This window comes from Ambystoma mexicanum, chromosome 12 (assembly GCF_040938575.1).
Source record: "Ambystoma mexicanum isolate Mex_15411 chromosome 12, UKY_AmexF1_1, whole genome shotgun sequence".
Classification (NCBI taxonomy): domain Eukaryota; kingdom Metazoa; phylum Chordata; class Amphibia; order Caudata; family Ambystomatidae; genus Ambystoma; species Ambystoma mexicanum.
The window spans coordinates 110,585,366-110,600,275 of record NC_090936.1 but is presented as its reverse complement, the minus strand read 5'-3'; the positions used below and the strand labels follow the sequence as shown (position 1 = coordinate 110,600,275).

The 14,910-nt window shown below is 52.2% G+C and overlaps 1 protein-coding gene across 1 annotated transcript in view; it reads left to right on the top strand.

Annotated features, from left to right (window-relative positions):
* The window catches only part of FKBP4 (FKBP prolyl isomerase 4), a 770,108-nt gene that overhangs the window by 231,031 nt on the left and 524,167 nt on the right, over positions 1-14,910 (top strand). Inside the window, exon 5 of the mRNA XM_069628122.1 lies at positions 2,261-2,417. Coding sequence (XP_069484223.1) covers positions 2,261-2,417 — 157 coding nt within the window. The remainder of the gene's footprint in view (positions 1-2,260; positions 2,418-14,910) is intronic.

Sequence of the window (14,910 nt, the reverse complement as noted above, 5' to 3'; positions counted from 1 at the left end):
ACATTCTACTCTGGGCACTGGGGCTTCCATAGTATTAATTGCAGATGTTCCTCTTGAGTCCATTTGCAAAGTGGCAACCTGGAGTTTTGTACACACCTTTACGAAACACTGCCTAGATACTCTAGGTCTGATTCTCAGGTAGGACATGCAGTTCGAAGACCTCTTTTCACTACTGTTCCTTCTCACACCCCACCTCCAACTCCGGGTACTGCTCGCTAATCTATGCACAACATGAGATTCTAAGTAGATAAACAAGCATCAGAAGACCGGCATTACTTACCGTAATAGCGTTTGTGATGATTGTATCTCCTTAGATTCACATGCGCCCAGCCCGCTCGGATGGAAGGAACATGGACATCTTAACGCTCTTCTCTCTTTTCTGTGCTCACTCACGATAGTCATAAGGCTGCCTCATGGCAGAAAAAATACAATTGGAGGGACCTCGACGCGTGAGGGATTTTGGGTACACATCACGTTGGGGATAGTGTTACAGGCACGCCCATGTGGACGTCCCCTTTAGATCCTCGAAAGAAGACAACATGCAATACTCCGCGGTTACCACTAGATGTCGGACTATATGCACAGCATGTGAATCTAAGCAGATAGAATCATCAGAAATGCTATTACGGTAAGTAATGCACGTCATTCCTGTTTAGTGTTATACATGTAAGTGGATAAGCACCAGAATGCAGTGCAGCTAGTAGTTTAACATGTTTACTTAAATGTCAAATTGATGTTGCTACTTGAATTCCTATATTGGATCACACACAGAGGTGGGTTCCTCCATATCATGGTAAATTCCATCTTAACCTTTAATACAACTGGTGTAGTACTGATGAAAAAAAAGAAGTATCTTCAAATAAAAACAATCAGTTTAACCATTGGCTTTTCCTTCTCTCACACAACTATGCAGGGTTTTTGCCCTCCTTCCCAGGGTTTCTGTTCCCAGTCTTAATTCCCCACCTGAGTTGTTTAAATGTCTCATCACTTGTTAATTTACCTTATCTGTGTTCTTCTGCAATACTTTGACCTCGGTACTGAGCTTAGTTTGTTTTCATATACTCCTGGTCTTTCTTCACCTGACTACTTATTGTATATGCCCTTAGATTTTCACAGTTCCAACCATTCAGCTTTCTGTTTATGGTTTCGTCCTTAAGAATGGGAGGAGTTGTTTCACGTAAATGGTGATTACCCGGGGGCCTCCCGCTGTCCCTGCTATCCCGGTATCACTCCTGATGTGTGGAAGGGTTGCAGCGCTTGCCTGTCGCTCGGGGTACTGCTGCTTGCTTTATTCGGTATCCCTTTCTCAGCTTGGCATCGGACGTCTACCATCTCCATATGCCGGTGCTCGAAAGACGTTCAGACTTCCTGTCGTGGTAGTCTCTGCACTGTTCTGTGGGCGTCCTGCCCACTACTCTGCGTGCCTGGTCGCGCCACTACAAAGTACCTTCTCCGGCGTCTCGTAATCTACTGCTCTGCTTCTTTTAAACCTGCAGGCTCTGCGATGTACCTGACTCGACTCCAAAAGGCGTGATGAGATCAGGGGGCTTCCCCTGCATATCCGGCTCTCCTCTCCTTCTGCTCGGATTCGTCTGTTAAATACATATCTTGAGTTACAGGGATTTATTTTCCTTATTTTCTTCACACAGCTTTCTTCCTGCATTGTCTTCAGCCAAACTGAAGTCTGTTTTCTCCATGGAAGACAATCCCAAACATGTAGCTATGCTAGTTCCTTCAGGGAATTCCTCGCACAAACTTGAGTACCTGTCCTTTAAATTGGGAGTCTCTCCTGGTGAGGTCCTACTTGCCTCAACCCCTAGGAAGGGTCTTGCTGAACTTCCTCACCTCAAAGGAGTAGTCTTCCCCCTGGGAAGAAGGGCGAATACCTGCGATTCGTTTGGCTTTCTTTACTGCTACGGCCTGTATGGTGCTTCCATTACTCACTGATGTCGGCGGACATATGTTTTGTGGAAAAGTAATGAACAGGAACCATACACTGCTGATTAACTATCCTTTGCTTTATTTTTTTAAAAATACTGAGTAAAGTATTTTGATTCTGGTAACGGTCCAAAGAACAGTAAAACAGTGCAGGATGTGTCTTGTAGCAGCACTAATGTACCAGATATGTAACCTTCCGTGTTTTTGTGTGTGAATATTTTCTCTTTGTTGGACTTCATTATATTTTCAGAATAAGGACTGGTGTGCTTTTTGTTTCGTCCCAGGCTAGGCTTTTAGCTAATATTTTGTTTCTGCATACTAGTCTTTTTGCAAGGTTATCACAAAGACAGTCTGTTCGACGAAAGAGATGTGCAGTTTGAAGTGGGAGAAGGAGAAAGTCATGGCATACCACCTGGCTTGGAGAAAGTGGTGCAGCAGATGGAGAAGGGTGAAGAAGCTGTGGTGTACCTTAGACCCATGTAAGTAATGGAAGGGCACATGATTGGGGTTTGTGCAGCATAGTTGTTTTCCTCTTGTCTTCAAGAACAGATCATAACAGGGTATGCTAAGATAAGCTGTGAAACGTAAGCCATAGAGCACTCTTCCTGTTAAAGCTTTCTTATGTTTGTTGAATCGAATCACCTTGTAAACCTGAGCCTGCAGAAGGGTTTAGCCTTTTGTGTGTTCTAGTAATCCTTTCACTGCTCTTAATCCATGTGCATGTTCTTATAGTGGTTAATGGTGGGCTTTTTGTTCCGAGTGTGTTTGTGTATCTTGCAGTCGTTTTGGTTCACATGCTGTGCATAGCGCTGCTATCCAGTGGTTGCCCAGCATATTTGTAAATCTAAAGTTTGCTGTAAAATGGCATGTCATGTGATGTGCGCTTTCATCGACTGCAGCCACGTTTTTTAAATGGGTCTCTGCAAAAGAGGAGTGTTTAGACCACTGCAGAATAAATTCAGCTGCCACAAGGGGGGGTTTTGAAAATATTTGTTTGCATACATTCTCTTCCAATAAATACCTTTTGTAGTCCTTTTATTTTTCGTGAAAGTCTTGATTGAGCGGCTGGGTGTTTGGCCTATTGAACCTTGTGAGTTTGCAGTCATTTTAATGAATGTTTCTTTAGATAATGCACTTTCACCCATAATAGTTTTTGCTTGACGTGGCTTAACTGTTTTTCTTGAGAATTTTAAGAGAAGTGCTTGTCTACTGTACTGCTTGGCTTACAATGCGCTAAGTGTTAATGGAGATACCAACCTATCGGGCTAAAGCGTATTACCTTTTGTGACCCACTTAATTGCACAGTGCCGCTGGACTTGTAGCATGTCGACTTCCTCAACTGGAATCTACACATCAAGTGCTTCTCATGTATTCAGAGCTCTCGAGTTTCCAGAGGCCATGTGTGGGAAGGCCATCAAGTCCCCGTACTGCTTGGAATTCAGGGACTTTGTTTTCCTAGCAAGTCCCAGCATACAAAGGCAAAAACAGGACAGCATGGCCTTCTCGGGCATGGCCTCGGAAGCTCTGTTTCTGATGCCTGTTAATCAACTTAGCATCACATGCTGTGCATATGGTCTGACATCCAGTGGTAACCGCAAAGTATTGCATCTTGTCTTTCGAGGATTGAAAGGGGACGTTGGCATAGGCGTGTCTGTAACACTATCCCTACTGTGAAGTGTAGTGTAACCAAAATCCCTCACGCACCGAGGTCCTTCAGATTGTTTCTTTTCCACCCAGATTACTGGTCGCCCCAGTGCAGAGCTCTTAAATAGAGATGGCGTTGTCATTATTATCGACTTTGTAGTTATTCCCGTTAAGTCACTTCAACTGTTGAATCCTGTGAAACAACGCCAAAGACTGATGCAGACTTTTGACGTCTATTGATCCTGGCGGCGCTGCCGTCCACGTGGCCAGGCCTTCTGTCAAGTCTACACAGTAGGGAGAGTGGGGTTGGGGTGGACATATCCTTTACAAGTATGCCTTTCCTCTTTCACCCTCCCTGCTCCCTGGGTTTTGTCATTGCTCCAATTGTCTTTCGCTATAGAGAAAACGCCATTTAGATTTTGTGCTTCGTGCAGGGCCAAATATCCTTGGAAGGACGAGCACACCCAGTGCAACAATTGTCAGCTCCTCGACCACAACGAAGCAAGTTCTCCAGCATGGGGTCTGGCATGGATTCACATGCTCATGAATATTCCCCGTCGTCAGGCTGGGAATCCTCGGTAAAGAAAAAATCAGCATCAGTTTCGTTTCTGATCTGTCTTTCGTAGTAGTAACCAATCACTGATCTCTGCGTCATACTGACCACAGCCAATGACTGCCCTCTACCCAAGCCCCGCCTCTGGCAGCCATCTTCAGATTTTTACCGCACGTTCAAGTGTTGGGATCCTCGTGCTATTGCTCTCGAGCGTTAGTGCTTTTTTTGCGTTTTTTCTCAGAAAAATTTCTCTTCGGTCAAAAGAGCCTCAAGCTCCACCGTTTCTTCATCCGATCAACGGGGACCCGTTTCGGATTCGTCTACGCCCCTCAAGGGTGAAGATTTCGTCGGGCACGCTTTTGGAGGATTCCAGAAGTTTCTCAGGCCCTTCTCGAGCATGGCCCAGGAGAAGGGAAGCTCGACGCCCGGAAAGCTGTTCAGGGTCTGCCCTGGATGCCAGCTTCAGAATGTCTTTAAGGAGGACGAACACTCCCTCTGCCTTTACTGCCTGCATGAGGACAAGATGCACGTGGAGAAGGACTGTGCGTTTTGCGGCAATATGTCGGAGCGGACCATGAAGGGCCACCATAAACGTCTCGCCAACTGGCTGGAAGGAAAGAGCCCGTCAGGCGAGAAGAAGTCTGAGCGGTCTTCTAAGACCTTTGAGGGCGCCTCGGCCACGGGGTCCAACAGAAGGCCAAGCACCGCGAGTCCGCTGGCACCGGGAGCGCCGAACGGTCGGGCTCTACGGGCGCCAGGCAGGGCGCATCCTCCCCGCCGCCATCAACCACGAGCCAACGCTCTGGCTCGGGTAAGAGGAAGGCCGAGCACCCGGCGAAGCTCCTGGAGAGACCGCGGTCGTGCCCTAAGGCCCCATCGGAGGGGGAGCGAGGTGGTGACCCTCCCCCCAAGGAGAAGGCGGTGAGCGCACCTAAGGTGGTGAAAGCCTTGATCCATCCGGCCAAGGCCTCTATCGAGACAGTCGCGGCGGCCCTGGCTCAGCCTGTGGAGGCTACACCAGTGGTGGCGACCCCAGGGCCCAGAATCTCCCTGCCACCGCGGAGGGAGTCCTCTTTCATGCCCATCGACAGGACCCCCGTGAAACCTCCGACGGAGAAGAAAAAGGGGGGGGCAGGGGGTCGTCGTGGACTCGGCCTCAACCTCCGAGGAGGAGCTGATCGAAGTCTTAGGCCACGGCTCTGGCGTGGAAGAAGGCCATCCTGTCGGGAGGGACCCCGATGTGGAAAACTACCAGGGCGTCGAGGGTGCCGACGGGGCTCCTGATCGCCCGTCGGAACTCCCTCAACCAGTGCCGCAAGACAACTCGGCGGCCATTTTGTTGGCTATACAGTCCTTATGCTCGGAGTTGAGGACGAGACTGCCGTTACCACCAACGGAGGAACCGCTCCCGACGGGGGACCCGGAGCCAGGCCCTTCTGGGAGCCCTCCCCCTAAGAGGATTCATCCTCCACCTCCTTTTCAGCCATCGCGCCCTGCTCAGCCCTCCTCCCCGTCCACGACACGTGGGGCTGATAAGGGGACTGACACGACCGCGACGGGTAGAGACGACTAGATTTACGACGAGGATCTTCCGTCGTCACCTCCCACCCGGGCTTCCCCGCCCGACGAGATTGGATCGTTTCACTCCATGATCGCCAGGGCATCCAAGCTTTTCCAGCTCTGCCCGGAAGAGAAGAAGGAAGGTTTCCTTTTATCAACGGCGCGAGACCAAGAGGAAGACGGTCCTCGCTGTACCTCTACTAGACGATATTTGGGATGAGGGCCTCGCCCTCCTCAAGAACCCATCCACGACGCCGGCTAGAAGGGATCGGTATGAGAAGAAGTACCGGGTCCCGGACGCGGCCCCCTTGTGCCTTCGGGCACAGCCGACCCCGGACTCGGTCATCTCTGCGGCGGCCAGGAAGAAAGTTGGGGGGGGGGGGCGCGGCCTCTACGTCAACCTCCCTGCCGGACGGCGAGGGAAAGAAATTAGACCCGATGGGACGCAGAGTCATCTCGTCGGCAGCGACGATGATTAAGGCGGCCAACGCCTTGGCTATCGTAGCCGGCTAAGACAGGGAGTTGTGGTACAAACTGGCCCCCCTGCTGGACTTCCTACCAGACGACAAGAGGGCGGAAGCCCTAGAGATCTTGCAGGAAGGAGAGGTGGCGTCGGACCATGCCATTACGATTGCGACGGACATCGCTGACACTGGATTTCGCCAGTTGGGCAACGGCGTGTGCCTTAGGCGGCGTGGATGGCTCACTGAAGGCTACTGACTTCCGTCGGGACGTCCAGACTAGAGTCTTGGACATGCCGTTCGACGGAAACAACCTGTTTGGGAAAACAGTGGACGATTCCCTTCACGCCATCAAGGCGGACACGGAGACGGCCCGGGCTCTTGGGGTTCTCCAGCAACGGCGGCCGCCCTTTCGGAGCGGCGGGGGCAAACAGGGTGCCTCCAAAGGTTCCAGCGGCGGATTTTCCACCTACCGTCAAGCGGCCCGTTCGTCGTCCCAGGAAGCTTACAGGGGACGAGGCAAGTCAGGCGGACCCCGCCGTCGTCGCCAAGGAGGACAAGGCGGCAAAGCCTCGTCGAATCAGGATTGAAACGGCCGTAGGGTCGGGCCCCCACCGAAGCACCCCGGTGGGAGGCCGGCTGGCGAGCTTAGTCAGCGCGTGGGAGTCCATCTCCACCGACCGTTGGGTGCTGGACGCCCTGGCTCAGGGTCACACGCTAGAGTTTCTAAAGAGGTGCCCGGGCGTCCCCCCTGTGGCCAGGAGAGAACATCACGTCCCTCAACTTCTCTTGGAGGTAAAGGCGATGCTCAAGAAGGGCGCCATCGAGCTCGTCCCAAAGAGGCTTCGGGGCTCCGGAGTTTACTCAAGATACTTCCTCGTGAAGAAGACGGGAGGATGGCGTCCCATCCTGGACCTACGACGACTGAACAAATTCATCAAGGCACAGAAGTTCCGGATGGTCACCCTCCAACACGTCCTGGGTCAACTGGAGGAGGGCGATTTCCTGTCGTCGCTGGATTTGGAGGATGCCTACTTCCATATTCCCATCCTAAAGGGACACCGAAAGTTTCTCAGGTTCGTGGTCCAAGGGCGTCACTACCAGTTCAGAGCCCTTCCCTTCGGATTGAGGTTGGCACCCAGGGTGTTCAAGTGCCTCGCACCGGTGGCGGCGCAGCTGCGCCGAGAGGGGATCCACGTCTACCCCTACCTGGACGACTGGCTCATCAGAGCAAAGACGAAGGAGCTCGCCGTGGAGCATACGGCAAGGACCGTCCAACTACTCACAGACCTGGGATTCTCCATAAACTACGCCAAGTCCCATCTGGTGCCCGCGCAAGACGCACTGTTTCTGGGAGCGAAGCTCGACAGTGTCGCTTCTGGCCTCTCCGTCGGAGGAAAGGACGAGGGCCATCTTGGGCAAGGTGCAGCGGATGCTGGTTGCGGACGCGGTCAGGGTGAGGTCCATCAAGTCCCTCCTCGGAATGATGTCTTCTTGCATTTATCTCATCCGCCTGTGCAGGCTCCGGATGCGCCCGTTGCAGGAGTTCCTGGACGCGCGCTGGATCCAGACGACTGGCAGCTTCGAGGAGAGGATCACACTCGACGAAAGTTTCCGACGAGCGATGCGCGCGGGTGCCCCACCACCGGATCTGACAGCGGGCATGGACTTCCAGACCCCCGGCCACCAGGAGACAGTGACCACGGATGCCTCCCTGGAAGGGTGGGGAGCGCACACCGAAAATCTGCACGCGAGAGGCCTTTGGCTTCCGATGGAGAAGTCCCTCCATATCAACGTCCTGGAGCTCCACGCAGTGTTTTGGGCCCTCCGGTCCTTTCTTCCGTCTCTCAAAGGCAAGGTGGTGAGGATCTTCACCGACAACACCACCACGTCCTACATCATGAAGCAGGGCGGTACCAGATCCCCAGCCCTTTCCAAGGAGGCGCAGGATCTGCGGCATTGGGCCGTCGCCCAAGGGATGTTTCTGGTGCCGTTTCATCTGGCAGGGATAAAAAACACCATCGCCGACTTGCTCAGCAGAGAGCTGCGCTCTTGCCACGAGTGGGGGAACTACGACAGGATCTAGTGGACCGCCTCTTCCGACGGTGGGGCACACCCCAGATCAATCTGTTCGCGACGGCGACGAACTCCAAGTGCCGGAGGTTCGCCAGCAGGTTTGCCCAGCCGAGGAGCATGGGCGATGCTTTCTCGTTCCCCTGGGAGGGCCTGTTTCTATATGCGTTCCCTCCATTGCCGTTGCTGATCCGGCTCATCAACCAGCTCAAGAGGTCACGGTGCAGGATGATCCTCGTCGCACCTGCGTGGCCGAGACAGAAATGGTTCCCGGACCTTCTGGACTTGTCAACGTCCCCGTCAATCAAGCTGCCAGTGGATCTTCTCTCCAGGGAAGGAGGTGCCATCCTCCATCACGACCCGAAGTCGCTGAACTTGCAGGCATGGCTCCTGCAGCATTAGAGTTTGGAGGCTACGACATACCGGCCGACTGCAGAGAGGTTCTTGCAAAGGCCAGGGCGTCCTCAACTCTTAAATGCTATGGACACAAATGGAAGAGGTTCTCTGTCTGGTGCCACGCACAGAAGATTAACCCTCTACGGATTACGGCTCCCCGGGTACTGCCGTACCTTCTGACGCTGGCCAAGGCTGGACTGGCGCACGCGTCCATCAAGTTCATCTTGCTGCGATCTCCCGATACACCAGAACCACGGGGCGGACGTCTTTGTGGTCTCATCGTCTGGTGAAAGAATTCATGAAGGGACTGTTCAGATCGTTTCCGCCGGTGAAGGCTCCGGCCCCGGCGTGGGAGCTCAACGTGGTGCTGACCAAGCTCATGGGACCTCCGTTCAAGCCTCTGCACTCGGCTCCGTTGAAGTTCTTGTCGTGGAAAACAGCGTTTCTTGTGGCCATCACCTCCGCACGACGGGTGGGAGAGATCCAGGCCCTTTCCTGCAAGCCCCGGTACTTGACTTTTCACGACACGAGGGTAGTGCTCAGGACGCACCCCTCCTTCATGCCCAGGGTACCATCGGACTTGCACCTCAACGAACCCTTGGTGTTGCCTGTTTTCTTCCCGTCGCCTTCGTCGCCGGCTGAAAGGACTTTGCACTCGCTGGATGTGGCTAGAGCGCTGAAGTTCTACGTGGACCGCACAAAGTGTTTTCGGAAGACGTCACAACTTTTTGTGAACTTTGGACCTGTCAATCAGGGGAAGGCTCTCTCGAAGGCCTCCATTTCCAGATGGCTCTCCGGCTGTATCATGTACTGTCATCGGTTGGCAAACCGACCTCTGCCTGGCCGTCCGAGAGCCCATTCCACCAGAGCGATCGCAGCTACCACGGCGTTCCTATCTGGTGTGCCCTTGCTGGACATCTGCAGGGCTGCTACGTGGAGGTCGACGCACACCTTCACGAAATTCTACTGCGTCGATCGGGATTCCAGGGAGGAGTCCAGGGTCGGCCAAGCAGTGCTGCGCAACCTGTTCGCCTAAGGTGAGCCTGGTGAGGAGGTAAGAATTGCTTAATGTTGAGTTTGATGTAATGCTTAATGTTGAGCCTTTGCCACCTCCCGTGGTTGTGCATGTGTGTACTGCTATGTATTCTTTATTCATGAGCATGTGAATCCATGCCAGACCCCATTCTGGAGAAGGAACAAGTTACTTACCTGTAACTGTTGTTCTCCAGCATGGGTCTGGCATGGATTCACATGCAAACCCTCCCGCCTACCCCTCTGCGGCTCTTCATTTGGTCATACTGCCACTTCACGTGCTGCCAAATCTGAAGATGGCTGCCAGAGGCGGGGCTTGGGTAGAGGGCAGTCATTGGCTGTGGTCAGTATGACGCAGAGATCAGTGATTGGTTACTACTACGAAAGACAGATCAGAATCGAAACTGATACTGATTTTTTCTTTACCGAGGATTCCCAGCCTGACGACGGGGAATATTCATGAGCATGTGAATCCATGCCAGACCCATGCTGGAGAACAACAGTTACAGGTAAGTAACTTGTTCCTTGCGCGGCATCTAGACTCCTGCACCTTAAGACGCTTAAGGAGCACCGCTAAAAGCGGTGGACGGCCTACAGAATGTCGCAGGCTGAATTTTCTTCCCCTGCTGTTGCAACTGCCGAAAGTGATGGGGGAACTAGTGATGACCAAGCCTGTGTCAGAAGCCATTGACCTACCTGAGGACTACTCTCGGTCCACAACACCCGTCCCTGACCCCACCAGGCCTGACGAGGGTCACGCTATGGGGAAAACACCCAGCAACAGGGGTGCACACAATCACAACACCAAACACACAACCCAAAGTTCTGCTTCGGCGGCACTGTCGAAGTGTACCAAAGCGCCAACGGAACCGTCAATCTTCTATGGGATCCTCCGATCGGCGTGATCACCAGCCTTCCCCGCAACCGCAGTCCAACCCTGCAACTGGACAATCCAAAGTAAAGGGCACTAAAAGACAGACGTCTAGGCACTCCAGGAGGACACGCAAACACTGCTTAAGCCCCGGGTGGCGGCTAAATACACTGCTCAGCCCCTAGTTCACCCCTTCCCCCCCCCCCTTCCCTGAATCCACCCTCCCTGGTTCATCCGGTGGCGTCGAAATCCACCGCTCAGCCTCCGGTTCAGCCGGTAGACTGCCAGGATTCTTCGACCATTGCTGAGAGCATCTCCAGGATTACTTCAGCAGTTAGACTGAAGGAGCGGTCGAAGGAGGCGGCGACTGTAAGATCGGTCTAGAAACGTGTCGAGGGACACGCCACATTGCCCTGAACCCTGCCAGGACTAAGTTGAGAGTCCTGTGCCTTTGTCAGGCATTTTAGGGGCAAAATCTCGATGCCACGGGGAAGAAGATTAACCTTTTCCTCCACTGGAACCCTCTGGTTCATCCTCATGTACCAGGGAGAAATTTGATGGATGTATGGACAGATTAGAAAAATTTCTCTTCTGAGGCCCTTGCTCCCAAGAGACCTCGAGAGGATTTACCTTCTACTCCTGTATCCAAGTTTCAAAGGACCTTGGAAGATCCAGATGAGGTGTTTACTCCTGTCCTCAGACGAGGATGTTATAGACACTTATGATCAGGATGAAGATGGCACCTTTCTGGAAAACTACAATGTGGATGATCAGACCGGTCTTATGGTTAATTGGTAGGACAGCCGTCTGGTTGATGCTCAACCCTGGACGTCCCCTACTCCCACCCTGTACCCCGAGGTACTGTGCTTAGACCCCCCCCTCCACTCTGGCTCGGCAAGCCTCCCCAGTGGACGACCAAATGGTATTCATCGCCATGTTGAAGAAGGCGGCTGATTATTTTCAGATCGCCACTCAAGAGGCCTTACCAGATTCTGATTTTGTGGAGGATATACGCAAAGAACAACCTGCGGCCAGCCAGGCCATCGCCTTGTTGAACTTGATCAAGAAGAGATTAGCACCTTCTTAGTTGACACCGGCCCAGACCAGGGCGGTGAACCCTAGGGTTGAGAAGCTGTTTCGGCCTGCTCTGACCGACCCTACCTACATCAAGGGTCATGCCACTCCAGATTCGTTAGTGGTTACCACTACTAGAAAACGGGCTGGTGTTCCCCTGTCTACAGGAGAGGCACCACCTGATAAGGAATCAGACTTTATGCACTGGGTAAAAGGTAAAAAAATGGCTGTGGCGTTTACTACCCGTATAGCCAATAACACCACGCTATTGGCCAGCTATGCAGACGTCCAGTGGAACCTTCTGCAAGAAGGCCTTCAGGAAGTCCCAAAACCTACAAGGACCAAGTAGCTTGCCATGGTTTTCAAAGGCAAGCATGTGAACCAAAATGTGCTCAAAAACACTTTGGATGCTGCCAAGACAGCAGGAAGAACCCTGGCACAAGGTACCTTGCTCAAGAGACCTGCATGGCCGAAGAACTCCGGTTTCAAGCCAGAGACCCAAGCAGCGCTGATTAAGAAATCCGTTGAGGAGACCAACCTGTTTAGCAACGCAGTGGACGATGCTCTTGAAACTGCTAAGAAAGAACATGAAACACTCCAGTCCCTTCAACAAATTGCCCAGAAACCCTCTCCTCAGAGAAGAAGCGGCTCCCACCAGTCCTTTCGTGGGCAGTCTCGTTTTTCCAAGAACCAGTATAATGCAGGAAACTGGAATGCGGGACAGGGGTCTAATTTCGCCACTACTTGCCAACCCAGAGGACAGTGGCGTGGGAAGGGTAGAGGACGAGGTTCCAACCTCAGAGGCGCTCTGGTCAGAAATTGCCTGCAGATCCAGGTCCCCTCCCATGCAATCCCGGTCGGGGCGTATAACATCTTTCTTTACTGCATGGGAGGGGATAACAGACCAGTGGGTACTCAAGACGGTCGCCCACGGGTACTGTATAGAATTTGCCCGACCACCCCAATTCAGAGCACCAAGATCAAGACGCCTGACTACCTGCAAATCCTACTGCAAGAGGTGCAGACCCTTCTCGGAAAGGAAGCCATAGAAGTCGTCCCTATTCTACAGGTAAACAAGTATATTTATTCAGTGTACGTACTTGTACCCAAAAAGGATCTCACCATGCACCCTGTGCTAGATTTGCGCCCAGCGAACAAGTTTGTCAAACGTTTCGTATGGTCACTAATCCCGCTGTTCAAACAGGGGGATTACATGGAAACACTGGGCATGAAAGATGCATACTTTCATATTTCAATGTTGCCAGCGCACAGAAAATACCCAAGCTTCATGATAGAGGACAAGCACTATCAGTCCAAAGTACTCCCCTTCGGCATTGCCTCGGCACCAAGGGTGTTTACAAAGGTACTGGCAGTAGCGGCAGTGCATCTGAGCAGACTATCTGTCCCGGTTTACCCTTATCTCGACGACTGGCTGCTAACAGAGGAGTCCTACGAAACATTCCTGCTGAACTCTCAGAAGACCATAGACCGCTTATTCAGCCTGGGATTCTCCATCAACAAGAAGAAATCCAGTTTCTAGGGGCTCTAATTCGTACAAAAGACGGCCTCGTCTTCCCCTCCAACGAGAGGGTTCAAAACATGCTGTTTCAAATCCCTCGGTATGTAGCCAGTCGGCAAGTCACAGCACGCAAGGCCATGCGACTGTTAGGAATGATGGCGTCCTGCATTTACTTAGTTCCTTACGCTGCATCCCATGCAAGAGTGGCTTAACAGCCAGGGGTGTCGGCCAGCGGACAATGGGAAGATCTGGTAGTTGTCTCGGCAGCCCTCGTTTTCTCTGCAGTGGTGGTGGAGGGAAAACATCTTGAAGGGGAAAACCTTCACCACCCCCGCAGTAGAAGCCACTCTCATGACTGATGCATCCCTCAAGTGGTGGGGGCTCACCTGCTTCAGCAGACGGCGCACGGCGTGTGGTTCCCACAAGTAGCGTCCATCCACATAAATCTGTTGAAGCTATTGGCAGTATTCAAAGCACTGAAAGCCTTTCAGACAGTTATAGAGAAGACAGTCGTGAACTCCCTAAACAAACAAGGGGGCTCATATTCTCCAGGGTTATCCAAGCTTTCCCAAAACATTTGGATATGGGCTCTCAAACACAGGATGTTCCTGTTGTCCCAACACGTTCCAGGTAACACAATCTTCTGGCAGAAGTGCTCAGCAGAGATTTCCCACTGCCCTTGGAGTATGAATGGTGACTACACAGACAGTCCAACATTTTCGCAGAATGGGGCTTCTCAGAAATGGACTTGTTTGCAACTCTGGAGCGCGTGCAATGCCAAGATTACCCCTCGAGGTACCCACAGAACCGCTGCAAGGATAACAGGCCCTGGATAACATGGTCAGGGAAATTTGTTTACGCTCCCCCGACCCCTGATTCTTACTCAACAAGGTCGTGCACAAGATGCACCAGGAACCAGTCACCATGAAATAGGCGGCACCCATGTGGGCCTGCCAACCCTGGTTCTCTGGAGATGTCCCGCTCACTTTCTATGAAACTGCCCTGCCCGTACAACATGTTATTGCAGGACAGGGGAGAAACGCTTCATCCATGCCCACAAACCCTGAACTTAGCGGCCTGGCTCCTGAGGACACCTTCAACTCCCTTAGAGATGCATGGACATACAGGGAAGCGAGAAAACCCAACACCTGATACTGCTATTACAGTAAATGGAAACGCTTTATCTGGTGTAATGCCAAGGGCGTCCATCCCATTGACTGCTCTCCTACTCATCGTATTGTACCTGACCCACTTACTGGATTCAGGCCTAGTTTTTAATTCACTAAAAGTTCTTAGCTGCTCTCTTAGCCTACACTACGTCACAACAAAGAGTGTCGTGGTGGAAAATACCAGTTATCCAGGCTTTCATGGAAGAGGTTAAAAGGATGCTGCGCCCCCCCCCCCCTCCCATTTCAAGCCCAGCTCCCGGATGGGACTTAAATGTGGTTCTGACTACTCATGGGGGGAAGGGAGGGTCTCCCTTTTGAGCCTATGCACAAGGCAAGTCTAAAGGATCTTACCTATAAGACAGCCTTCTTAGTGCCCATCACTTCTATAAGAAGGGTTAGTGAACTACAGGCCCTCTTGGTACTAGACACTTTTGTTACTGTTCAGAGATGAGGTGGTTTTGCGCACTCAACCTCGATTTGCGCCTACATTTATTTCCAAGTGAACCAGTCAATAGAAATGCCCACTTTCTTCCAGGACCCCACTAACCCGGCCGAAAGAAGGCTACACACATGAGATGTGCGCAGGGCAGTCATGTTTTACCTGGAAAGAGCAAAACCAC